The 27873-nt window shown below is 33.9% G+C and overlaps 2 protein-coding genes across 7 annotated transcripts in view; one reads left to right on the top strand and one right to left on the bottom strand.

The window, feature by feature from the left end:
• The window catches only part of utp20 (UTP20 small subunit processome component), a 48954-nt gene extending 24885 nt beyond the window's left edge, over positions 1-24069 (bottom strand). Inside the window, exons 1-26 of one of the 2 annotated variants that reach the window (XM_073946910.1) lie at positions 24012-24069; positions 17819-17899; positions 17673-17739; positions 16479-16611; positions 15449-15637; positions 15225-15306; positions 15007-15144; positions 14515-14670; positions 12800-12946; positions 12211-12345; positions 10824-10901; positions 10574-10752; positions 9101-9235; positions 8294-8382; positions 7814-7919; positions 7573-7723; positions 5811-5873; positions 5572-5730; positions 5407-5483; positions 5242-5321; positions 3105-3381; positions 2853-3032; positions 1429-1519; positions 1263-1348; positions 457-582; positions 178-344 (exon numbers count right to left, since the gene is read on the bottom strand). In XM_073946910.1, coding sequence (XP_073803011.1) covers positions 178-344; positions 457-582; positions 1263-1348; positions 1429-1519; positions 2853-3032; positions 3105-3381; positions 5242-5321; positions 5407-5483; positions 5572-5730; positions 5811-5873; positions 7573-7723; positions 7814-7919; positions 8294-8382; positions 9101-9235; positions 10574-10752; positions 10824-10901; positions 12211-12345; positions 12800-12946; positions 14515-14670; positions 15007-15144; positions 15225-15306; positions 15449-15637; positions 16479-16567 — 2980 coding nt within the window. In that variant the 5' untranslated portion in view covers positions 16568-16611; positions 17673-17739; positions 17819-17899; positions 24012-24069. Of the gene's footprint in view, positions 1-177; positions 345-456; positions 583-1262; positions 1349-1428; positions 1520-2852; positions 3033-3104; positions 3382-5241; positions 5322-5406; positions 5484-5571; positions 5731-5810; positions 5874-7572; positions 7724-7813; positions 7920-8293; positions 8383-9100; positions 9236-10573; positions 10753-10823; positions 10902-12210; positions 12346-12799; positions 12947-14514; positions 14671-15006; positions 15145-15224; positions 15307-15448; positions 15638-16478; positions 16612-17672; positions 17740-17818; positions 17900-18174; positions 18353-24011 lie in introns of those variants that run through there. The other variant, XM_009300013.5, reaches the window with a different exon arrangement.
• slc5a8 (solute carrier family 5 member 8) overlaps positions 18896-27873 on the top strand; it is a 73937-nt gene continuing 64959 nt past the window's right edge. For 2 of the 5 annotated variants that reach the window (XM_073946958.1, XM_073946957.1), the window contains exons 1-5: positions 20121-20195; positions 24018-24387; positions 26506-26571; positions 26648-26699; positions 27580-27647. In XM_073946958.1, the coding sequence (XP_073803059.1) occupies positions 24043-24387; positions 26506-26571; positions 26648-26699; positions 27580-27647 (531 nt within the window). In that variant the 5' untranslated portion in view covers positions 20121-20195; positions 24018-24042. Of the gene's footprint in view, positions 19119-20120; positions 20196-20952; positions 21220-24017; positions 24388-26505; positions 26572-26647; positions 26700-27579; positions 27648-27873 lie in introns of those variants that run through there. The other 3 variants (XR_012401754.1, XM_073946959.1, XM_073946960.1) reach the window with 3 other exon arrangements.

Here is a 27873-nt window from a genome sequence, read left to right as displayed (position 1 = left end):
AAGTGTGTACTGTTGCTTGCTACTGTTTTAGGTTGGTCAACAATAAAAATGTCCCCCTTTCTCTAAATTTTTAAAACTGTCTGTAGTATTAATCATGTCTTATATTTCCAATAGGTCCTTTAAGGGTATTGTTATGAATTATTGTTAGGATCATTTTAATATGCTTTAAGTCAATACCTTCAGCATAATGACAAACAGGCTCCAGCAGGAGATCTATGAACATGCCCATTTCCTCAGGCTGGCAGCCCGCCAGGAAGCGCAGCACTATGCCGGTGCGTGAAGCTGTACCAGCCTTACCCTGAAACCTATTACCAACCTTAGGGCACATTCGGCCATACAGTATTCTGCAAAAAACAGAGAAAAACTACTAATTGCTAACCCATAGCATACATCTTTACAGTAAAAACATCAGTGAAGCACATATATTATTGACTTTTATTTTGCATGTAGACACACCTCATAAGCATGGGGATTAGTTGGGGTCTGTGTGATGAAAGTACCACAGATCCTTCCTCAGAGATGTTGAAATGAACAATCTCATCTTTAAAATGCTTGTCCTCCAGAAGTCTCTCCAGATTCTCTCTTTAAATAAGAAAAACACAATTATTATAAACTTTCCCAGTGATGGGTTGCAGCTGGAAGGGCATCTGCTGCATAAAACATACGCTGGATAAGTTGGCGGTTCATTCCTTTGTGGTGACCCCAGATTAATAAAGGGACTAAGCCGAAAAGCAAAATGAATGAATGAATGAATTATTATGGACCTAAAGCAGAGCCTTGGGGTACACCGCTACTGCTGCAATGTTTAAAGTTTTAAGCTATCATATACAGAATATAAATCACCATAATTACATAATGAAAACATTTAAATGACTAGAAAATGTTTAAAAGTTGTTTAAAGCATTCACAAAGCAAGTTTGTGGTTGTAGAAAAGCTATCCTCTTAAAATTAGGTCAGTAAAGGATCCCATCTAGGTATTTCTATTCCATGGACAAAACAAAAAACTGGCCCAAAGTAATTCAAGTGATGTGAAATGAATACCAAAATAGACTAAAAGACTTCCTGAGGCAATTGGTACATTCCGGAATCCCAGTAGTGAAAGTTACTAAAGTAACCAAAGACATATTTTGGAAGATACCATTAGTCACTGCTCTGAATCTAAGGCATGCTATTCACAAACTGACCTAGTTTCTGTATAATACAGAGTTATTAATGAAAAAAACTAATGTTAAAGCAGTAATATAATGTGGTGCAGGTCATACTTGTAGGGTAGAATACTTGGATCTTTGTACGTCATCAAACAGTCCAACGCAATTTTCTGGATTTGTTGGTCTTTATGGCACATGAGCTGCGGGTTCAGAGAAAGTTTGCTTTTAGCAGCACATTCAGCAAACAGAACTGAATGTCATACAAATATAAGGAACCAACCTGAATGTACAATTCACGCAGTTTCTCCTCCATATATAAAGCTCTCGGGTTGGTGAATTTGGAAAAAACCTTCAGGTGAGCAATGAGCTGCCTGTAACAAAATAAATGCAGGTAGGAAATACAAGTATTTAACGGCACTTTCACACCTAGACATTTATTTCGGAACCTGGCCTCCTTGGCTTGGTTCATTTAGGCATATGTGTAACCAGCAATCGCAATCTGATCTGTGCCAAAACAATCAGTCTGAGGATAAGGAGGTTTCAGCTTGGTTGAAACAAACTCTAGAGTTTCGGTTGTAGTGAGAAAGCAATATGCTCTAACAAACTAACCAACCAGACTATATCACAGTGTATTATGGATATTGCTAGATAATGATGAGTAGAGATATCATTCCTACCAGTAAAAGTGTGTTTTATTTCAAATACGAAGGTGCAAGCATGCTGTCTAAATGAACTATTTTTAAAAAATAGACAATATCTTCACTTTTTGGTGTGAACTCGACTTCTGATATAGAACCGATATATATTTTACAACCCTTGACAATTGAAATGAGGCTATGTATGAGACAATCTTACCTCTGATTTTTATTAGGTGATGATTATGTCTGTGGATGTCACCATTTAAAATAAAAACGCAACTTTTAGTTTACAATGTCTCATTTCTCAGTGTAATAAATCAAATTAATAACATATGACAAACAAAAATAAAGCAAACTCTGACCAATGTGAGGAGAATTTACTCACACATGACTATTTTGGTCCATGTAGAAACGTTGCTGTGTGAAAGCGAACCGCACCACAAACAAAAAACAATGTTGTAACAATTTTAGGTCCTACTTTATAATAAGTGGCCTTAACTAATATGTACTTACATAGGAATTAATAGTTTGTTACAATGTACTTATTGTGTAAATACATGCATTTACTGTGTACTTATGCTTGATTAAATGCATGTATGTAATTACATCTGTAATTAACTTTTGTAATTACATTTGTACACTGTTGACCATCCCTTACACCTTAACCTACCCTTAAACCTACCCACGCCACCAAACCTGTCCATAACCCAACCCCTATCCCAACTCAAAAGCACCACAAGTGTTCTCAAATACAACATAAACACAGTAAGTACATTGTATTTATTTTTTTATGCAAGTACATAGTAGTTAGGGACACTTAATATAAAGTGGGCCCCAATTTTAATCCCTGTTTCGAAACAAACAATCGATCTATATGCGTGAAAGCATCCTAACGTCCAATTCACACAGGGCTTCAGGAACCACAGTTCAGTTTAGCAATGCTTGATGTCACCCATTCAAAGTGAATGGGAAGCGTTGACGCTGATGTCCCGTGTGAATGGGGCGTACGATTACGTATGTAACTAAAGGATGAAAGACAAATGTCAGAAATAATGTGATCTCATACTTGGCGGCAGCTGCTCTTGGCATTTTCTTAGATTGTTTTAAATCTTCCTCTTTCTCCTCTTCTTCTTCCTCAATGTCAGCATTCAGCTCTTCAGCCATTTCTTGCTCTGTTGAAGGGCTGCTCTCCTTTAAGAGGTCCTGAGTAGGAGCCACCATCAGGTCAGCCGAGTAGAACTGATTACTGTGAACACAAACACTACATGTAGAGAACATTCTAGAGACAAATAGTTGATATCACAAACTTCAGACTCACCTGACGAAGCGCAGCAGTAGTGGGCTGAGCTCTCGGCTGCGTGGCTCCACTCTTTCGGGAAACTGGGCCATGGCTCGCCAAAGCAGGCTGCGGAAGTTACTGAAGTCTGTTCTCTCGGTGGGATTCAGCAACTGATCAAGCTCTTTCAGAAACAGAACTCCCACATCCCCGCTCTCAATCACACTGGTGCCCGGGCCTCTGAGCTCTTTTATGGCTTGATGTTTTCCACGGTCTCCCTCATCATCATCTTCATCATCCTCTTCCTGGATCTCTTGCTCTGAGAGAGAGAGAGATAGAGAGTGTTTTGCATAAATTCACATGAGCTTCTCTACATTTTATAAGTATCACTTTTTTATAATAATATTAATAATTACAACAACAAACTATAATCATAAATAAGACATCAACAGCAATAAATAATATATAAGATAAAATACATAAATAATAATTATATGTAAGACAAAAAGATTTAGATGTTTATCTTAAGTATTATTATTATTATTTAAGTATTTTATCTCTTAAAGTCTCTTCAGATAAAAATTGACTGATAAAAGTAAGAATTAGGAAATCCACATGCATATGATTAACAGCTTGGTTTCTGTTGCACCATTGATATGTTGGTGGCTCTTCTCCTTAAATTTCAATTATTGAGTCTTGTGTGTTGATATGTGATCTTGTGTAAGCAATCTGATCATCATTCATTTGAGTGTTGTTTTTAGTTTAAACTTGCATTTATATTGGTATGGCCTTAAACATCTGGCTAAGGAACCACCAGTGAAAACTGGTCTTTGGGCTAATTTGGGTACATTTACGTTCTAAGCAAAATGTTAATGAATGTACACTGTGCTTTCATATCCTGAGTTATAAAACTGGCTGGATTGTAAAAAGTTTATTTTCTGAGAACTAATCCCATTCTGCTTGCCATTTGTTAAGAATGAAGCCTTTTATTAGTGCCTTTAAATTTAAGGCTTTTGTTATTAGTTTAAACTAGCATTTATATTGGTATGGCCTTTAACATCTGGCTAAGGAACCACCAATGAAAACTGGTCTTTGAGCTAATTTGGGTACATTTACATTCTTAGCAAAACGTTGATTAATGTACACTGTGCTTTGTTGCAAAATAAATAAACATAACCATGTCCTGAGTTATAAAATTGGCTGGATTGTAAAAAGTTTATTTTCTGAGCACTGATCCCATTCTGCTTGCCATTTGTTAAGAATAAAGCCTTTTATTGGTGGCTTTAAATCTAAAGCTTTTGCTCTGAGAATAAAGATAAAAAAATAAGATTTAAATAATTATATAATATTAGGCTAGTGGGTGACAACAAAATATCAACTGAGATGCATGTTGACAGCGGGGCCATCAAAACCCAAAACAGGAAACATTTTGTATGCCTTCCCTGCTCATTTATACGACAACACCATGTTTGGGACTAAGTAAGTTTGAAAATTGGTTTCAAAGTGAAAGTTGTTGTGCCTGTGTAAAAGTCTGAAAACGAAAGCCATGATGCCATGCACATGCATAGTATGTGTTTAGGGAAGTGCAGATATAAGGCAAGCACAAACAAAATGACAACAGGCGCCAACAGAAGTAACACAGTGATCCAACAAACTTTGATAGATTTGTTTGTTGGCATTCATCTGTGTTCTGTTACATAGCAAAATACACAGACACATGTGCCGAGCTACCAACAACACAGTCACTTCCCTATAGGGCAGGGGTGGGCAAACTCTGTCCTGGAGGGTCGGTGCCCTGCACAGTTTAGATCCAACACTAATCAAACACACCTGAACATGCTAATCAGCGTCTTTAAGGTCACTAGAATCTATAAGCAGGTGCGTTTGATTAGAGTTGGAGCTAAATTGTGCAGGACACCGGCCCTCCAGGACCGAGTTTGCACACCCCAGCTATAGGGGCTGTTTACTAACAAGATTACAGCACCAAATACTGTCCTAGCATCCATAATACAGCAGTTTCTGGTAATTAATGATCTAAAAATTGTTGTCATGTTTATGTGAAAGTTTTTTTTAAACCCAAAGAAAAAAGGTTTCAGTTTTTGGCTAAATAATTGTGTAAACGTGGCCTAAATTTGCAACATCAACACAAGATAAACGAGTTGGCATCCCTTGAACTTACCAGCAAGACTATCAACCATCTCCAAATGTTCATAATAGACCTTCCAGAATGACTTATTGTCCATTTCTTTAGCGTGGGACCTGAGCGGATGAATGCATGTTAAACAAACATGAAAAAACTGAAATAATGCAGTGAAACAGCAATAACTAATAATGAAGCACTTACTCCAATAGCTCAATAACAGCATCCCAGAGGGGTCGGAAGTTAACAAACAGCATCGCAATAAGATAGCGTAGAGGAACCTGGAATAAAAGTAATTTAATTTACAACACAAAACAATGATGTCAGGCACAATTTAATACTAGACATGATGTAAAATGCATTAGCTACCTCATGGAAAGCTCCTTTAGGCAGACAGGCCTGCACTAGATCATGTCGGAGTTTACGAAGGTGTAACAGTTTCTCCCTGTAGTCCTGCACTGTGGCCGGGACCAGCTCTGCTTGCAGACACACAGCGAACACTGTCTGCACATTTGAGCTCTCCTCTTCCTGAATAAAACACGAGCTCCTGATTAACACAAGCATGTTTCTTCACATCTGCTGTGATTGAGGAAACTCACAAACGATACCTCTGCTGGTTTAGGAAGATCAGCCTCAAAGTTTGTCATAATTCTGAGGGTCAGCAAGCGAATCTGTTAAGAATAATCACAAATGGACACGTCAAAAGCTGCATATTGATAACAGCAAGGTCTGAATAATGAACACGATTTTTTCAGAGCAAAAACTATAATAATTATTAAAGACACCCTGTAATTAACATCCTGTGTAATAATAGTTCATATAACAAGCCATCAGGCAGGTTTAAAACAAGAATTATTACGTTATTACTATTTAAGGATCACATCAATACTTATCAAGTGTCATTTTATATATTTGCACAATCATTTTGTTACGTTTCAAACCAATAGATGTACCTGTTTGTCAACATTATAATCATCAAATTTGGTCATTATTGCTTAAAATACAGTGCTTAGTAGGCTTGGACGATATCCATATTTTAATACCATCAAACCTCCTCCCAATTTACCTTGATATATATTAAAAAATTATGACGTAAGGCTCAGACAGTGTCACCAAACTGTTGGCTTGTGGCTAAACCATTCGGAAAGTGAATACCGTATGTGCATCCTTAGGTTTGAGGTATGTCCCACTCTTGCAGTCACCTTTTTGTTGCAAAATTAGCCAATCGCCTCATCCCTATTTACCACCTCTCACTTCTCGTTGGGTCTATATACGGAATACTGCCAAACTGCAGATGTTGTGTTCTTGTTCAAGACCAGGTCATTTAGTGTGCCACTCGCCATCTTTCCCGACCTTTCTCTTTCTCCTTCATGCTGTCCCATGATGAAAACCACTTATACACATTTTTAGGCATAAAATAAATTATATTTAATATTTAATCCTTGTCTCCTATATAAGTGCCAGCCAAGCTGTAAAACTGATGACTGTGGGTGGTTGTGCTTTTTCGTGCAGTGCCCCTAAGTCATGGAATGGTCTACTTATCAGCATCAGGAATGCCGTTTCTCTGGAATGTTAAGAAACTTCTCATGACTCACCTTTTACCAATGCTTTTAACTTAGATTATTTTTGTTAATTTTAGCATCCAATTGTATTGAATCATTTGTATTTCATTGTTTTATTGTGGTCTTTTTTACCGTTTTTATTGTTCTGCTTTGTTTGTCTTGTATACCTGTTAGTGCTTTGGGTCTGAGAAAAGCGCACTATAAATAAAATGTATTATTATCGATTTTTTAGACGGTATAACGATATTGAAACTGATATACCGTTGCTATTTTTAGATCCTGTGGTATACCATATTACCACCGAAGCCTAGTGCTTAGCTTAAATGAGTACACCCTCTTTGAAAATGTAGATTTTTATCCATTTCTCAGTGAATATAGGTCATATTTTTGGTGCATTTGGTGTATTTTTACAAAGTTTTAACTAAATTCTATATATTTTTATGTTTCTCTTGACTTTCAGTTTATAAAATTGTATTTTATAATTTTTCCAAGCATAATAATTTTTGTAGACTTATTTTTTCACTGTCTTCAGTTTATTTGTAGGTTAGTGCCAGTTTTGGCTTTGTTATTAACTAATCTAATGCATATACACAAACATATCAATGTAAAGCGTCTTATAGGAAATATTAATTTAAAAGAGAGATCTGTGCAGGTGAGTGAACTCATTTATATTGAGCACTGTATACCAAAATTAGCATAATCACTTACAGATGAGTATGAGCCAGTAAGATTTGTTCTGGGTTCATTTTAGGGTGAACTAGCCCTTTAACAACAACAGTAGTAGCGAACTTAGAAGGCTACACCTCACCTTGGAAATGTTGGAGGAAAAATTTAAATGCAGTATTTGGAACAGTTCCAGCAGGGAATCATGGGAGAGCAGAGCTGAGCAGCCGTTGAGAGCCAGTCTGGTGTAGTACAGATCTGCCAACAGCAGCGCTGACAGATCAGTGGGGAGTTTCCTGTAGGGAACACAAGTTTTTAAATTTACAAATCAAAATTGCCATGAGAATGCAAGCATCAGAAATAGATGTAAATACTGCAGCACATACTCGATGATGCTCCTGACCAGCTCTACAGGCAGGAGTGTGTGAACTGCAGTCGTTTCCTTGAAGCTGAGCAGGGTGCTTAATGCCTGACGGGCCACAAACAGCCCTCCTGAGGAGACAGAAGGATGATATTAGGAATATATGGAAGAATCTGACATGCATATAAACTCAAAGTCCAAATAAGTAACAACTGTGGGATGTTAACTCAGAATTACAAAATTATAAGTAAGTATTGTGAAATTGGACAATTCTGTAAGAAAAAAAGTTGCAATAAATAGATTTAAACTCAGAAAGACAAAAAGAGTTGTGATTTGTGTACTCAGAATTGAGGAAAAAATATCTAAATTCTGAGACAAAGGCTTAAAAAAATTCAAGATTGTGAGATATATCAATTTAACAAAACATGTTTTATAAGAACTGGGAACAGGCTACCATTGAAACAAGCCACAAATCAACAACCTGAAAACACACACACAGACTGACCTCTCCCCAGAGTCTCACTGCACACCTCCTGCAGTAGTCTGTTCAGAAGTGCAGTGACGACTGGGATCACACTTGATGCTTCTAATGGCCTGCAAAACATTAGAATGAATGCACATTTACACAAAAACTGCAAATAAAAAGATTATGGGGTAATACTGAAAAATATGACACTATTTGGCAACCCTTCCTCTTACACTTTAAAAATAAAACTAATAAATAAATATGTGTAAATTTATGTGTTTATATGTATGCAAGTATAAAGCTGACCTATTTTCCCTGCCCCCTGGCTTAGTTATGAATGGAGAGTGTATTTTCTATTAAATATAATATATTTTTATTAATTTATTTTCTACTGTTGTGCCCTTTGTATATTTGTATTTATATATTTTCTGTATTGTTGTTTGGCATAATAAGTGTTACTTTTATCCATAATGTTTTTTTTTCTATTTTATTATTTTTTTGTGTGTGTGTGTTTTTTTTTTTTGCATTATTTTCCTTGATGCAAGAATATATAATTGTATTACTCTATTCAGAGAGAAAGAAAATGTAAGCAAATTGTGTTCTGCCGCTACATTGGAGCAATTGATGTCTAATGATTCTATGTATCTAATGCTGTGGCTTTCTAACTAATATATTTCAAAACAATCAAAACTTAAAACAATCATAAATAATAAAAAACTATTTTAACATTTATTATAAAAGAAGTGAATGTTATTAAAAAAGGTATTTCAAATATCAGTAAAATCCATTGCAGTATTTATGCTGTCTGCTATTTGACAGGCAAAGGTTTGTGGGTAATAAATGTACCTGAGATGTGGAAGCAGCACCAGCGCAGCCCAGGGATGAGAAAGATCAGAGAGCGGCAGATCAGCAGGGATGTCTATCAGAGACAGAATGAGCTGGGGAACAGAAACCGCCTGGTCTCTTTCAGGTCCAGTTGACCTAAAACAGAATTTATCATCCAAAATTGCACAATTTTATGCTAATTTTAGAGCAGTTTTTCCCAACTCTGTTCCTGGAGGCACACCAACAGTACACATTTTGGATGTATCCCTTGCCTGACCCATTTATTTCAAGTTTTCGAGTCTCTCCTAATGTTCTAAAGAGTTAATTGAGGTGTGTTTGAATAGGAAGAGGTAAAAATGTGTACTGCTGGTGTGCCTTTAGGAACAGGGTTGGCAAACACTGCTCCAGAGGTTCTCTGATCAACATCAATATGTTACACTGCAAAATATGCATTTCTTAATTAGATTTTTTGTCTTGTTTTGAGTGCAAATATCTAAAAATTCTCAAATTAAGTAGAATTTTCAAGACAAGCAAAACATATAGTCTAGTTTTGAGAAATAATATGCTAATATTAAGTGAGCTTTTCCTTAAAACAAGCAAAAAAAATCTGCCAATGGGGTAAGCAAAATAATCTAATGTCAAAAGGAAAAACAAGAATATTTTGCTTACCCCATTGGCAGATTATTTTGCTTGTTTTAAGGAAAGACTCACTTAATATTGGCATATTATTTCTCAAAACAAGACTATATGTTTTGCTTGTCTAAAAGATGCTCCTTGATTTAAGAATTTTTAGATATTTGGACTTGAAACAAGACAAAAAAATCTAAATGAGAAAAGCATTTTTGCAGTGTGCTAAGCTTTGTAAGCTCGTTTCTTATAAGCATGTCTGCATTAATATGGAAAATAATTGCTGTGAGTGTGCTTTAATAACATAAATACACACATACATATATGCATAAATACACACGCTACTATTTACAAATTTGTAATCAAACTATTTTGTTTGTGATAGTAGTCAATTAAATTAAAGTTTGCATTTATTTGATCAGAAATTCATCTAAATTTATAGTGTGAAATTTCTGTTTGTTAAGATCATTTATTACTATAAATGCAAGTGAATGTTCAGCAATAGGGATGCTTCTGTGAGAAGATACTCTATATAATTTGTAATGTTGCTCTATATAACTGCAGCCTGTACTGTCGCTCCAAATGAATTCATTGCAAAGTATTAAAAACTGCTGAATACATCATTACTATAAATAATGCTTCAAAATAAATATGCTTAAAATTGACCAGATGACCCACCTTTAAGGAGTTTTCCCAATAGGCCACAAGCTTGATTTAAAAATAATAAATATATTTTTGCAAGGTTATCCACCTTGCAAATTTTAAAAGCACTTTTAAATGATTCAAATTAAGAGTAAACAGTGCAAAAAATGTGCACAGAAATTTGCATCAATTGTTTACGGCCATATAAAAATGTCCAGCTTGTACCTGGCAGCTTGTCCTGTGAAGACCAGTGGGTATTTCTCAAAAGCCATGGAACCATCAGTGGGTGGCGGAGCTTTGGCCAGAATCAGCCCAACCAGCAGCTCCAGAACCAGCTGTCGGTTCACAGAGTCCTCCATGCAGAAGAGCTGCTCCAGATACTGCAGCAAACTGGGCAAAAACAACTGGAGAAACACACCAGCATTGAAACAAACGCTTTTACACACTTTCACACCGCAGCCTGGCTTACACTCACCTGCTCAAACTGTTTCATGTCAAACATCTCTTTGGTAAACGACAATATGAGGTCTCGGTCCATCCCACTATTGAAGATCTGAAAAGTGGAAAGTAGGGTCCAATTATTTACAACACTATGGAGAGATTTTAAAATGACTTACACATTTAGATTTAGTTTAACTGAATAAAATAAGGACTTAGTTCTGTATGACTCGGGCAGGTAAAAATGTGTTTTTTTATTTTGACAAAGGTATGAAAGACACATTTTTTAAAAGTATTTATACTTTAAATTGAGGTGGCACAGTGGCTCAGTGGTTAGCACTGTCGCCTCACAGAAAGAAGGTTGCTGGTTCAAGATCGCTGGTTCCAGTTGGCATTTCTGTGTAGAGTTTGCATGTACTGCCCGTGTTGCTGTGGGTTTCCTCTGGGTGCTCTGGTTTACCCCATGTTTAAAACACATGCGCTATAGGGGAATTGGGTAAACAAAATTGGCCGTAGTGAATGAGAGTATGTGTGTGTGAATACGAGAGTGTATGGGTGTGTCCCAGAACTGGGTTGTGGCTGACAGTACATCAGCAGTGTAAAACATATGCTGGAATAGCTGGCGTTTCATTCCGCTGTGGTGACCTCTTTTCCTGTTTAAATGGTTCAACAGAAATATTATAAAAGTAAAAGAAAGTGAAAGTGGTTGAGAAGAAGTGTAATGTTTTAATTTAATTGTGGTCCTTTTATTTACATGTACAGGGTTTCTACAGGTTTCATCAAGTCAAATTTAAGACATTTTAAGACCTTTTTAAGACCATTATAAATTAAATTTCAGACTTGCACAAGGCTAAACCCTAAGGTTTTTTTTTTTCTAATAGCCCAGTTAAAATAATTAAAAACATTAAAAACTAATGTTATAGTAACGAAGATAATTATACCACATGTTTATAAATATAAAAAGAGTTGGTAAATAGAGTTAATAAATAAACTTTTGTTAAACATTTAATTGAGATGGAATGTTGGTGATTGGATGAGTGTTGGCTCGATTGGGTAGCTATACATGGATATGGGAAAATTAAGACCTGTTTTAATTTATTTAAGACCTACAACACAATATTTCAGTGAATTTAAGACTTTTTAAGACCCCGCAGAAACCCTGTAGGTATCTAGAATCAAGAGATTTTCGATTATCTTTGATAAGTAGCCCTTAAAAGCACTTTCTTTATATAGCAGGATCCGGTGACCTTGGTACTTGTATTGTATGTCTTTTTGTTTTTATGTTGTCCTGTAAAAGTGTTTTCTTTTCTGATTTGTTTGTAAAATGAAACAAAAAATGCAAATATAAAAATAGAAGAAAAGAATGTAAGATCAACAGCAAATCAAATAGACAAAATGATGTTTTAGGTGCACATCAAACAAACCTTTTTCACCAGTTCTTGGACACTGCTGGCAGGTAAGGACAGATTTTCACCCATCAGAAAAGACGAGGCCACTTGTAAAAGCAGCCTGCAGCAGGAGTAGGACAGACCTGGAGTCTGAACTGTCTGAAGAAGTGTCTAAATAGATCAGAAACATATCATGAAGAATGCTGTAATTGGGTGACCCAGAAATACACACACACACAAAATAAACATGATCACTGACACAGAAGATAGGGTAAATGTTGTGTGCCATTATTATAATCAATATGTCATCAGTATAATCACATTACATCAGTCATTACCTTAATTATGATTAATATCTTCGTATTACTCCGATTATTATTGATATCACTGTTGTGATGTCACAGAAAATCACTTTCATCATCACCAGCCTTAGTATTATTATTTTTTTAATTATTATTATTGTTGTTATGAATGCTAAGTACTATTTTAATACACCCATAATTACAATTATCCTACTCTTAATAGTCTATCCATGGTTTTATTGCTGTTTGTGTTCTGTGTTTATAGTATGTTGTATGTTTTGTCACTCTAGAATTACAGAAAATAGAAACACACACAAACACACCTCACAGACAGACGGTGGTTTTGTGATCTTCGCTCCTTTGCGATGCTCCACAAGTGTGTGGTAGATGTACAGAATCCTCTCCAAGTGTGTGTTGGCCTGCTCCGCGTCACTTGAGTCCAACTTTACAAGAACGTCTTTCAGAGAGTCCTGCAAACCAAATTAATTTGTAGTTTGTATAAATATACATAGATAGATTTACATACAGTTGCAGTCAGAATTATTAGCCGTCCTAAACGATTTCTCTAACATGTCACTCTCAATGCAACAAAAGAACTTACTCTAAGCTGCCTTCACAGCTGCTAAGAAAATGTTGGTCTGCCGCTGGATCCCTCCTCATATTATGAGTAGACGTCAATGGGGCTTATCTTTGCTGGACATTATTTATATGGAACTTTCAACAGCGCACATACATGAAGCTCAGTCAAAAACGGTTAAGTCCTGGATTATAGCTTTTGATATTGTCAAATCTTTTGTTTCTACCTTCTAATGTTCAGCTTGTATGTTTATTTGTACTTTATGTATCTCATGATGTAATAGCTATTTATTTGTACTTACCTAACTTCTACTCTGTATTTGGCCTAACATTATTCATTTTTATTTATTTATTTATTTTTTTTATTTTAACACAGCAATCTTTTTACTGTTATTATAGAACAAGTCTCCCTGGGTTGGGGGTGGGGATTCGGGGTTGTTTTATGTTTATTTATATGCTGTATGCTTTCTATATTAAACAAAAACTGAAATGATAAAAAAATTGTTCACAAAATAATTATTAGCCCTCTGGATTTATTAGCCTCCTGTATATTTTGTTCCCCGATTTCCTGATTTTTTTTCCCAACACATTTCTGAACATAAGTTTTAATAACTCATTTTTAATAACTGATTTCTTTCCATAATGACAGTAAATAATATTTTACTAGATATTTTCGAGATACTAGTATTCAGCTTAAAGTGACATTTAAAGGCGTAACTAGATCACTTAGGTGAGTTAAGGTTATTATGCAAATCATTGTTTAACCCTCTCAGGCTCAAATTAAGTTTTAGAAACAGGAAAAATCTGATATTTGGGGAAAATTATCATATGGGGTACAATAGAATCCTGACTTTTTTTTAGAGAGACCTTCACATGCGAGGTGTTCTGGGATGTTGCAGATTTGCAACATTGGCCCAGTGTGGTAATTAGACACTGACGACTGAATATGATATGAACAATAACTTTTTATATACAACTTATTAAACAATGTAACAAATTGCTTTCAGTGGCAGAACAACAACAACAACAAAAATATGGGATGCAAATCCAATATCTCAAATGCTTATTAAGTAGGTCATGTTTCCAAGTCACTTTGTCATGTGGTACTCCAAGAAACAGTTTTTGTCTTTTGTGTCATCTGGTGAGCAAGTGGGGAAACTGTTGCTAATGGACAACCAAGTCCTGCAGTGGTACTTCTGAGTAAAAAAAACTCATAAAATATGTATGTGGAGTAATAAGGTAGTTAGTTTTTAACTGTTGCAAATCTGCAACGCCTGCCTTAAGAGGGATAATGATGGTTTGTTCTGTAGACTTTCCAAAAACATATAGCTTAAGGGGGCTAATAATATTGACCTTATAATGGTTTTAAAAATGTAAACTGCTTTTAATCTAGCTGAAATAAAACAAATACTTTCTCCAGAAGAAAAAGTGTCATAGGAAATGCTGTGAACAATTCTCTCACCTGCAAAGAGTCCCACAGGACCAGCAAGTTCTCCTTATCAACATAGTTAGCTGACGACTCAACCATGTGGTCCAGAGCTTCTTTAATGGAGTCCCAGGGTAAATCAACATCCTGCTCGACTGCTGGGCCAAGTTTCCTCAACACCACTGGAAGAGCCTGAGAAACCACAGTACAGACATTAAAAATACAGCTCATCCACAAGTGAAAATTCAAAAGAAGATATTTTGAGCGCTATTACACCTTTTCAAGTCAAATCTAAGCACTTTCCATGTGCATTTTTAAACTTTGCCATCAATTTACAAGTCAATTTACATACAGATGCATTCTCCACAATATATTAGATGCTATTTGTTAAAGGAATAAATGGAACAGTCTTCAATAAAAAGAGAAAAGCTGTCAGATTATTCAAAGCAGAGTACTGGTGTCCATGTAAGCGTACTCCCTGACAGGGTGAATGTGTCTGCATGTTTTTTTGTTTTTCTGTGATCTCACCATTGTGGCACAGGAGTGAAACATGTTACGAACTCCTCGAAACATCTCAAAGATCAGCTGACCCGCTCCTCTGGCCTTCTGAGGATGCTCTGACAGGTTGGAGAACATAAGAGTGAAGAGCGCTTCATAATCGGACACCTGTGGTACAAAAAAAAACAAATGCATTTAGCTGAGAACAGAGGATGTGCTAAAAATAAACTGAGATGTTAAAGACTGACCTTTCTCATTAAAAAAGAGAAGCTCTCTGCAGCAAAGTTGCGGATGTGTTCCTTCTTGTGTGCCAGAAGTCCACTGTAAAGACTGATGTAAAAACATACAGGAGTGATCAATAATCGTACAAACTTTGAAAGAGATTGTGAACATACTTTTGATAACGTTTATTTAAATTATTGCAATCTCAGAGTTTTATCTTTGGTGACTCAGTGGTTATCACGGTTCTCACCTGTATATCTTGTCCATGTCCTTCACCATCATCCTCCACAGGTATTTATACAGGTACGACAGACATGTGAAAACCCATTCCAGCACCTCCGTGTTCGGTGTGTCCAGTATAGACGTGATGATGACGAAGAAGTCCGGGAAATGGGGATAAAAGTCCATCTGGAGGTCGCGAGCCAGTTGAACCACAAGACTGAGAGCAAGAGTGAAGTTAGCATGGCTTTATACAGTTGAAGTCAGAAATTATTAGTCGTCCTGTAAATTTTTCCCCAATTGCTGGTTAACGAAAACAAGATTTTTTTTCAACACATTTCTAAACATAATAGTTTAAACAACGCATTTTTAATAACTGATTTATTTTATCTTTGCCATGATGACAGTTGATCATACTTGACAAGACATTTTTTAAGACACTAGTATTCAGAATAAAGTGACATTTAAAGGCTTAACTAGATAAATTAGTTAAAAGTTAGGGTAATTAGGCAAGTCATTGTATAACGATGGTTTGTTCTGTGGACAACTGAAAAAAAATTGCTTAAGGGGGCTATTAATATTGACCTTAAAAAAATTATTATAGGAAATATTGTGAAAAGTTTTTTGCTATGTTAAATATAATTTGGGAAATATTTGGAAAAAAAAAAGAAATTCACAGGAAGGTGAATAATTTTGATTTTAACTGCACATGGAGGACCAAGAGTGGCATTTAGAAATAAAACAAAGATTCAAATGATCAATTAAATAATTGAAGAATAAAAATGTATATAAATAAATCACAACTTAAATGGACAAATAAATAGATATATTTAAATGTCATTTAACAAAGCAATAAATCAATGCCTTTAAAAATAACTGTTAAATGTATAAATAAATGATACATTCAAAAGCTAATTTTATATTTATTTATTTAATTAATGTTTTAAAATGCAGATTAATCAAACAGTAATATATATATAATTTTTAAGTGTTTTTTCCACTCCTGGTCCTCCATATTTATAGGCTGGTTTATAGTAAAAAAAAAAGGATTGAAAACTTACTCCAGAAGAGGCTGGTGGGCGTTGCTGTTCTTGACTGACAGGTGGACCTTCAGACTCTCCACAACAGTGTTTTGGTGAAACACCAGCATGTTGAAAGACTGTGTTATGCCGATCACTTCTCGAAAAAACTTCTCTGTTAAACAGACCATTGTGTTAATATTGAAATCAATTTACTTCAATTACTCTAAATGGGCTTCTGTATATTGAATCGTATTGTATTATATTATATTATAATATTTTCTAGTTCTAAGCAAAGAATAATCGCAAACGCATCACATGTAAATAAAATTGTGTTTTGACAATTTAAGTGTGTGTACTATGTATGTTTATTAATTGTTATGTATATACACATTCATACATAGATGCATATATTTGAGAAAAGCTTAAATATTTACATATTAAATCCATATGTATACAATACAAATTTCTATATAAATTAAAATGTCTATTACCAAAATTGCTTTGTATATTTTTTATTTTATATTTGTGTATCACATACATATATATATATATATATATATATATATATATATATATATATATATATATATATATATATACACATATATATATATATATATATATATATATATATGTATATATATATATATATATATATATATATATATATATATATATATATATATATATATATATATATATATATGTGATACACAAATATAAAATAAAAAATATACAAAGCAATTTTGGTAATAGACATTTTACCAAAGACAGATAGACACATATATATATATATATATATATATATATATATATATATATATATATATATATATATATATATATATATATATATGTGTGTGTGATACACAAATATAAAATAAAAAATATACAAAGCAATTTTGGTAATAGACATATATATATATTCACACACACTTAGATATATTATGTCAAAACAAACTTTTATTTTGGATGTGATTAATAATCTTTGCATAGAGTTACTTACATTTTGACTAAATTATTGTTAAATGTCTGTATATCTTACTATATATCCATAGTATTTTATTTCAGTTTATTTAAAACAAAGCAAAACGATGACATAAATGTACGCATTTCAGTTCATTTCACCTAAAAACAAAACTTATAGCTTAATTTCAGCATTCGGTTATTTTATTACATGTAACTTTAATAGTTCGTGATTAGCATAATGCAAAATAACGCAGCAATACTTACTGAAATGTTCTGACAGATTCAGGTCTTTCCATTTTATCAGGGCTTCATAAAAATAAGTTTCCACCTCCTGAGAAATTAAGCAGCATAATTTAATTATTGCAGTTATTACATACTAAACCAAACTTTAAGATAAGTGAAGTCCATACCTCAGCATAACTCCCAGTCCTGTCAATGCGATGAATGACATCGATGTTTACTTTTGCGAGCCTTTCAGAAAAGGTGACGAACTGTACAATAAGACATTAAACAAAGAATAAAGGTATTAAGTTAATGAGTGGACAATATTTAGCATTGTTAACTGTATACAATGTAATAGACTAAACATTTAAAACGTGCAAGGAACGAACATGTAAAATATATATATATAAATATATATATATATATATATATATATATATATATATATATATATATATATATATATAAGACAGTTCGTTTAATAAACATGTATTATCATATGTTGAAGCTGCAGTCTCCAACATGCGTTGCTCTGTAAACTTACGCGAAAAGTGTTTTCCGATTTATGCGATGCGGGTTTAGCTTTGAGCTTCATTTTGTTGTATTATCAAGATAACAAATACAGAAATTATTTAAACACTGCTTTAATAACTAAATATTTGTTATCAGAGGCTGTGGAATTGTTGATACACATGCCGCATCAGGGAGCCGCCATGTTGAATGACGCATTATGGGTACACGGTTGAGTTTAGATGTTTTTTCAAAATAAAAGTCTTGTTACTACGCTTAGAAGGGAATCAATGTAAAAATGTAAAATAATATTTAAATAAAAAACAAAAATCTACAAAATCTTTAACTAAAAGTAAAATAAAAAAATCTTAAGAAATTATAAATAAATACATAAATAAATAAATAAATAAATTATTTATTATTTACAAATAAAAAAATTGGAACTTGAATATATTTTATTTTCCTCATTTAATAATATCATTCTAATAATATCAATCATCGGGATACTTTTACTAAACAGCTGACCATTTTAAATAACATTTTATATACTTATTCTGAATGTTATCAATATACCACTATTAGTAAAGTAGTTTTATTATTTCAACTGAAAAATATACACATACTTAGTGACACTGGGTGGTTAAAGACATTAACACTGGTAACACTGGGTGGTTAAACACACTTTCCTTTGTTTTAAATAGTGAATGAATTGCCAATCTAAATCTCAGATATACCCATTATCTAGAAAACAACACACTCCAGACTGACTCCAGAGAGTGGAGGATTGAACGTGGGGGACGGATGAAGACAATCATGCAGATCCAGAAAAATAATTAAAATTCATAAGTTGGAAGAGTTTTTGTGACTGAACACACTGCAAGCAGAGACACCAGAGCAAGCATCTCAATCTCTAAACCAGGATCCAACCTTCAATGAGACATTCCTGATGCTCATCAACAACAGAGGCAGTCATTAAAGGTGAGACTCTGTTTTTAGTCACCTGTTAGTTTACTCATACACTTAATACACTTCATTAAACATGTATAGACATCAGCTATATGCTATACATTTGCAGGTTTACTAATAACTTATATTTGATTGTAATTTTAACTTAATCTGATTGTAATGAAATAATGCACACCGTTTGTAAAGCTGCTTTAAAACAATGATTATTGTAAAAAGCGCTATACAATGCTTTGAGGTGTTTGGCTTTACAGTCTAATGTAAAGAAAACACACAAAATACATTAATAATGTGTTTCAATTATCTCACTTTTTCAATCTGTGTCAGATTTTAGATTTTAAAGGGTGTTATTATTATATTACTATTATTATATTTAATTTGTATTAAACATGAATGAATATATACACAGCAAAACCGTCTGAGTAAAATTGAGTTTAGAGAATTTTCAGTCCCTCTTTAAATAAGGGCAAACAGGTTGGTAAAGAGTAAAGCTGCTGTTTGTGGAGTTGCTTAATGATCCTCTGCTGAGATTTTGAGAGATTCTATGTATTATGATTTCATCTAAGACTGACTGTAGTTAGTTGTAGTTTTGTGTTTCACTTCTGTGTTTCTGCTTATTAACATCAGCTATATTCAGTGCTACATCATCACTTATTTTATCCTTTCATTGTCTCATTAACTTGGGTCACTTTAACTCAATTTAGAGAGAGACCAAATACTATCTAAGCTGAGTAAATTTTACTCAGAGGATTTTGCTGTTTATATATATTTATATATATATATATATATATATATATATATATATATATATATATATATATATATATATATATATATATATATATATATATATATATATATACACACACACACACACACACAGTTGAAGTCAGAATTATGAGAAAAAAGTCAGAAAAAAGCCCCTCGGAATATTAGGATGTTATCCTGGATAATGTCCAATTTTGGTGAGCCTGTGCGAATTGTAGCCTCAGTTTCCTGTTATTAGCTGAAAGGAGTGGCACAAGGTGTGGTCTTCTGCTGCTGTAGCCCATCTGCTTCAAAGTTGGACAGGTTTACCTAATAAAGTGGCCGGTGAGTGTATTATTTTATAGTATTCATAACTGTATATCTATACATAATTGTCTACTGCCTGCCTCCAGCATGTATGGGTCGAATTTGTTCAAGACTTGTCCGATGCATAGGCATAAAGTTTCCAGTTTGGTTGCATTGTGGAGCATTCCTCACATTGCTTATTCCTTTAAAGTCCGTCCTTGCTTTGTGTGGCTTTACCTGCTGTGCGCTAATATCTCAGTAAGTTACCATATTCCTTATGGTTGTAGATATGTTTGAGAAAGTGTCATTGTGTATTTTAGTTTAAATTGCCTTAGGAAAAATATTAGCCTACATGTATAAACATGCAGACAAGATAAACAACTTGTTTGGTTGTTTGTAAACTAATATGATTTATTTGTTCTTATCAGCGCATTGCTTGCCATGTGTTGTTAATGTAAGATTGTATTAAGTTTGACCGGCATATTTATAATATTATAACGCATGCACGTGATGACTATCACCGCACCCACACATAGTTATCAATAAAGCCTTTACAGCAGCTGTGTGCATGGGGTAGAACAATATTAAATTATTATTTAATTTGAAAAATGAATTAACGTGTCTATTTTGTGTCTGACACATTAAATACTTAATTTTAAAATACTAATATTTATTTTAACATGTGAACAACTGCAATCAGAACATAACAACAGAAAACAGTGTTTCCAACAGCCAGGGGCACCGATGGGGACGGAGGGGCAGGGGACATTAGGATGATTCAAAGGCCCCATGCTTTTTTTGGTGCAACTACTTTCGTGCTATACTGCCTTCTGAAGCTACTGATCTGAGGAACACGTCTCCCCAGCTCTTAAGTTTGACAGTTGGTTTGTGATATTGTTGACTTGTGTTTGTGGAATAATTCTTAATGCCAGTTGTGTAAACTGTGTTAGATTTAACTCTTGGTGGATAATTAACAATATTGTACTTTCATTCTGTTACCTCTGTGGTGTTTATTACTTCGTGTTTATTTAATTTGAGATTTGCTTCCAAGTGTGTCTAAATGGTGAGTGCCTTATTTTTCTTTTGTTTTCACCTATTTATGATTGAGAGAGGACGTTTTTGTTCATTTTCATCGTTGATTTAGTTTGCTTTAGGTAAGCTATTCCTCTAAAACTCAGTTAGCTGCTTTGTGTTTGTTGTTATAGGCTATAGTCACTCAGTTTGATATTTAATTTCTGTTAAAGTTACTGTATTACGATTAAATAAACTCTAAATGTTTATTTTTTCCTAAACATTAAGCTGACTCTTTACTCTGGGGCTGAGTTTGTTCTCCACGTTTATCTTTTTTTAGTTGTAATTCAACATTTACCAAAAATGTGTATCTTTTTTTGTTACACCTTCGAACAAAACCCCTAGAGCTCTATTTTAATGATCTAGGCGCACCACATAGTCTAAAGTGCAGGGCGCAAATGCATTAAGGGTGTGTCCGAATACACTTTTGCTATTTTAAGGATGGAAAAATACGCTTTGTGTTTAACAGGGTTGTGTTTATTCTCTTAATGAGTTCTGGGTGTGTTTTGAGCATAACGTGCATTAAAGCAGTTAGAGTCTCATCACTCATTCCTTTTAAGAGTCAATTGCGTCGTGCCATGGTGCATTTGTTATTTACATGGCGGACTTTGTAAGTGGAAAAACTTAATGAAAAAAACTCAACGCTTCACTAAAGTGAGAAAACAGTTAAACAGTTAAATCTGCAGCACGGTGGTAAAGAACGAGCCTCTTCCATTTGGCCTCCTTACTTTCTCTTTTACTCTTTACTGCTTTACTTTTGTGGATAAGATAACGATGTTGTACGCACTCCATTGAAGACATCCATCAGCCTACATATTTAATTTTGTTTGATAAGTGCAAAGATTTGTTTTAAAACTATTTCTAAATTAAGTTCTAATTTCCAGCAAATGAATAAATGAACAATATTAATGAAGTTTGGTAAAAAATTTGAGTTATGAGTTATATCCAAATACACGTCCTGTTCTTATGCCCCATACAGTGATGCAAACGTCTTAAAAACTCGACAGGTGGACAAATCTAAACTTGTTTTTAATAAAACAAATATAAATATGCATATGATAAATAATACTGCTAATAATAATGACATTATACAAATCCAAAGTGCCATGAATAAATTGATAAAAGCCGCCATGGACATGAAGAAGGCATGGAGGCGGTGGTTTTCATATTTATGTAATAAATAATAACGTTTGTAACATTTTAATCCTTTTTTTTCACATGTACAGATATTTGTGTATTGCTGTACATCCTGTGTGTATTAAGTGTATAAACCTGCACGGGCGCATAACTAATGCACTCTGTGCTGGACCTGGTGCAGTCTATTTCATTTCCTCTAAATAGCAACACGCCAACAATGCACCTTAACACACCTCCTTTATAGATCGGCACACCCACGAGTCTACAGTGGTGCAATACTATTTAAACAATGTGATGCAAAACATGAAAATTAGGGTTGCACTGGTCTAATAATAGCAAACAAATGCACTAAACATGTCTTGCGACTTATTGCGCCCTGGTGTATGATAGGGCCATTAGACTCAAAAGAAGGTCGTAACACTTTCAACAACTTTTAACTTTGAAAAGTTCAAATAAGTGACTTCTACTAACATGTTTAATAGTTTAAAGTGCCATATTGTCTGGGTTGGTGTTGTTTATTACAGTACAACAGTCTTGTAATAAACCGCCAGCACATTTTCTGTTATTTTACACACTTATTTCTTTATATCAGAGATGCCCAAACTAAGGCCCAAAAGAGGGAATATGATTGGGAAGGGTTGTGGAATGCTTTTAACAGAGATTCTCATTTCAATTTTAGTGTAACCTTTTGTCTGCTTGTTTTATTGTTGAGCTACAAAAAACAAACAAAAATGAAATTAACAGTTTCAATTAAATGTTGTAATTGAAACAGATTTTTTGTTAATGTACATGCTGTCACTTAATGAATAGGGGACAGAGCAGAAGGCAGCGTGCAAATCAAGTTCATTAAAATAATATACATTATTGAAAAACTAGAATGCAGTAGATAATATGGCTGAAGTAATCTTTTTTTAAATTTGTAATCATTATGATATAAATTAGCAAATTACCCATGGCAACTTTAATGTAATACAGCTTGCTTTACTTACCTTCGGCCCACAGCTCTCAATTAAGCTTGGATTGTGGCTCTTCATTAGAAAAGGTTTGGGCAACCCTGCTCTATATATTATTTCTAATTCATTCATTCATTCATTTTTTTTGGCTTAGTCCCTCTATTAATTCGGGGTTGCCACAGCGGCATGAACCGGCAACTTATCCAGCACATTTTCACGCAGCGGAGGCCCTTCCAGCCGCAAACCATCTCTGGGAAAATTAGTTCTGTTAAATTATATTATTTTAAACGTCTAAAATGTCAATAAAAGTCACTTTGTTAAACTGCAGAGTTAAATTTGACATCAAAAGCAGAGATCAAGGTCCCAAAATGCAAATCACAACCATAAAAATACGTAAAACACACTGAAATAAATAATAAATTGGATTATCAAATTTTTTTGAGGTAAGTGGTTGCATTTTATATGGGCTGAATTTAAAACAAACAATTTAAATTTAGTGACATTCAACTTCATTTGTTTATATTCAGCCCATATAAATTGTTTGCAACCACTTACCTTTTATTAAAAATTTAGTAAATGCAATGTATCCTTTTTTTCAGTGCACTTGTGAATCACAAAATACAAGAACTGTTCATTAACAGATCTTTGTTTACAGTATAAGCTGATAATTATTGATTATTTTTCCCCTCTTCACCTGCAGGGTGTTTCCTGTCGCAGAAATTGAGATGAGGATGAGCAGCGCAGTCTTCAGCGTGTGGGATTATGTGGTTTTCATCATGATGCTTGCAGTTTCAACAGGAATCGGGGTTTATTATGCGTTTGCTGCGAGATCTCAGAGCAGCTCGGCTGATTTTCTGGTGGCCGGACGGAGTTTGTCAGCCCCGCCGGTGGCTTTATCTCTGACCGCCAGCTTTATGTCTGCCATCACCGTTCTGGGGACACCGGTGGAGGTGTACAAGTACGGAGCCATCTTCATCCTCATCTGCTTCGCTTATGCTTTTATGGTAGCTTTGAGCTCTGAGATCTTCCTGCCCGTCTTCTACAGACTGGGAGTAACAAGCACTTATGAGGTGACAGAAAAATCTACTTTGATTAAAGTATTTGGCATAAAAGTAACTTGCATTTGAACTATTAAGAAAACAAAATACAAAACTACAAGCCTAAGACAGTAATACTACAATAAATTGAGGTAAAATTGGTTTTATATTTGCACATTGGTTCTGTGACATCTTGTGGCATCTGTGTTGCTGTTTTCAGACCAGCGCAAACTTAGTTTGGCATCATGTTGTTTAAATATCAAATCCATTTGCACCACTTTGTGGACTCATAGGTGTGCTGCTCTAAAAAGGAGGTGTGTTAAGGCGCATTGTTGGCACGTTGCTATTTTGAGGAACTAAACTAGACCGCACTATTGACCAACTAACAGCTGGATAACATTTAGCACAGTGTGTGTAAGTTATGCGCCTGTGCAGGTCTAAACACTTAATACACACAGGATGAACAGCAATACACAAATATCTTTACATATAAAAAAATTGAAGGATTAAAATTTTACAAAAATATTTTTTTCTTCATAAATATAAAAACACTGCCTCCATGCCTCATCTCAAAGGCCTTTTCAGTTTATTCATGACAATTTCATTTGTATAATATTAATAATATTATTATTATCATGAAAATATTTATTATATGCAGAATTATATTTGCTTTAGTTAAAAAATTTTTAGATTCATCCATCTGTCGGGTTTTAGGGACGTCTGCGTCACTATATGGGGCATAAGAATAGGACGCGTGTTTGGATATAACTCAGTTATTTGACCGCACTTGGTCATTATTGTTTATTTATTCATTTGCTGGACATTAAAATTGAATTAAGAAATAGTTTTAAAACAAATCTTTGTGCTTAAACTAAATTAAATATGTAGAGAGATGGATGTCTTCTGTGGAGTACGTACAACATCGTTTCCTTATCCATGAAAGTAAAGGAGTAAAGTAAAGAGTAAAAAAAGAAAGTAAAGATGCCAAATGGAGGAGTCTTATTCTTTATCCTCACGCTGCAGTTGGTCTGTTTAACTGTTTTCTCGCCAGTGAAGCATTCTGTTTTTCCACTTACAAAATCTGCCACTTAAATAGCAAATGCGCCATGCCACGATGCAACTGACTCTTAAAGGGAATGGGAGATGAGACTCTGACTGGTTTAATGCAGGTTATGCTCAAAACACACCCAGAACTCATTAAGAGAAAAAGCACAACCCTGTTAGACCATGCACTGGGGCACAGAGCGTATTTTTCCGTCCTTAAAATAGCAAAAGCTTTAGACTTTGCGCATAGATCGTTAAAGAGCAGCCTCTAATGTGAGAATATAAAACCAACTTTACTTCAATCTAAAATAACACTAAATCCAGCAGAAATTACCACAGTATTTTTTATTATTGGTGGGAGCAAGTACATAGTTTTTGTTCTTAGGCCCTTTCAAATACATTTTTATTTTTACACTATACTTCTTATTTTCATTTTAGTTACAGCTTTAGTGTGTTTTATTTTTGTTGGCTGCTTTTTGTTTGTTTTATTTTTTCTAGATAGGTCAAATACCTTTGTATTTTTATATTTGACATTTTTGTTTGCTTTTTTTCTGTTTTCTTCTTAGTAGTTCAAATACACATTTATTTAACATTATACATTTGTAGTTTTAGTATTTTTGTTATTTTTGTCATTTTTGTTTGCTGTTTTGTATTTTGTTTTCTGTAATTGTTTTGTTAATAGTTATCAAATATATTTTTATTTTTAAATTATAAATTTTTATTTTAATGTAAGCTATAGTTTTAGTATTTATAGTTTTAGTGTAGTTAATTTTTGTTTGTTGTTTTTGTTTACATAGTTTAACATTTTGCATAAAATTTTATTTAGTTATACAAGTAAATCATATTTTATAAAACAAAATTTTATTATTATTATTATTATTATTATTATTATTATTTGTTTTAGCGGTTTCAGATTTATAAATTAAATTTTATTTAGCTATAATAATGCCTGGTCACCCATGGCATTACATGTTATGATAAGTAATATGTTAATTTAGATTCACAATGTTTTGATATATGGCTGTTCATTCCACTGTGGCAACCTCTGAAATAGAGACTAAGCCGAAAGAAAATGAATGATGAATCATGTTTTATTGTATATTATAGTATCTGGAGATGCGTTACAATAAACATATTCGACTACTGGGGACAATCCTGTTTATCATTCAGACAGTGAGTGTTTTTGCTACTATTATCAGTTTTATTAAATCATACCACGAATATAACATCATTTTCCATCTCTTTTCAGGTATTATATACTGGTCTGGTCATTTATGCTCCGGCTTTGGCTCTAAATCAAGGTAATCAAAGGCAATATTGATTTCAATCAAATCAATATTACATTCAAATCAAGCCTATTTTGATGGTGCTTTCCATAGTTTTTGCTCCAATGCAGCTTTACAAAAGGTGCATGTTATTACATTACAGTCAAGGTGCAAATTACAAGGGGGGCTGGCAGGGATTTACCCCATAATTAAAGTTTGATGCCCCCTGAAGAACGTCAAAACAAGATGTATGTGGGGGTCAGCCCTTTGAAACTGAGAAAAATATCATCTGTATTTGTATTTAAAATAATAATGTTAATAATTAAAATAAAAGATATGCATTTGACCACCCCTATAATGGATCATACCACTGTGAATGCATAATCGTGCCAATCAGTCTATACTAGGAATAAGTCATTCAACAGTCTGAAACAGGCAGATTTAGAGCACTGATAAACACTGTTAGACTGTTTTCTCATAAAATAGGTGTCTGTATCTACATATAGCCTAAAAGTAAAGTCAAATTTGACGCATAATTTGAAGTTAAAGTAAGCCAAAATAGCCTTTCAGGTCAGAATACACTTAACAGTTTATCCCACAAAACACTGAAAACTTAAATACATTTTATGAATAGATTATATATCATTTAAATGCATACATGCATTTGTGTTTTTGCATCAACGCCCGAGGAAAAAAGATCTCCCTAAAAACCTTATAGCAAACTATATTTAAATGTGAATAATATAATTTAAAGATCTAAAGATCCTTTCTGAGCAACTGAGCGTCACCAAGGCTTTAAGCTCAGATGCCACTGAAAAACTAATGTTGTGTACAATGTAAAGAGTGTTTTACTGCATTATTAATGAAGTGTGTAGAGTAACAAGTGTGTCTGAAGTGACTCTACTGCTCTCCTCAGTCACAGGTGTAGATCTCTGGGGGGCTGTTATATCCACTGGAGTGGTCTGTACTCTCTACTGCACACTAGTAAGATAAAAGTTATTTTAGTGACTCTGATAAACACTGTAAATGATGCTGGGTTCCTCATTATCTATTTGTGTTGGGATAACATGAAGGGATTATGTTATTTTTACTAACTTAAATGAATAGGACATAAAACAATTAAGTTGTCCCTCCCAAAAATAAAAAAATATATATTTTTAAATAAGTAGTTTAAACAAACAGAAAACATAATTTATAGTGTGAACTATTG

The sequence above is a fragment of the Danio rerio genome, chromosome 4, assembly GCF_049306965.1.
Source record: "Danio rerio strain Tuebingen ecotype United States chromosome 4, GRCz12tu, whole genome shotgun sequence".
NCBI lineage: Eukaryota > Metazoa > Chordata > Actinopteri > Cypriniformes > Danionidae > Danio > Danio rerio.
Note: the sequence above shows the minus strand (reverse complement) of the source record. Positions and strands in the feature narration are given on the sequence as shown.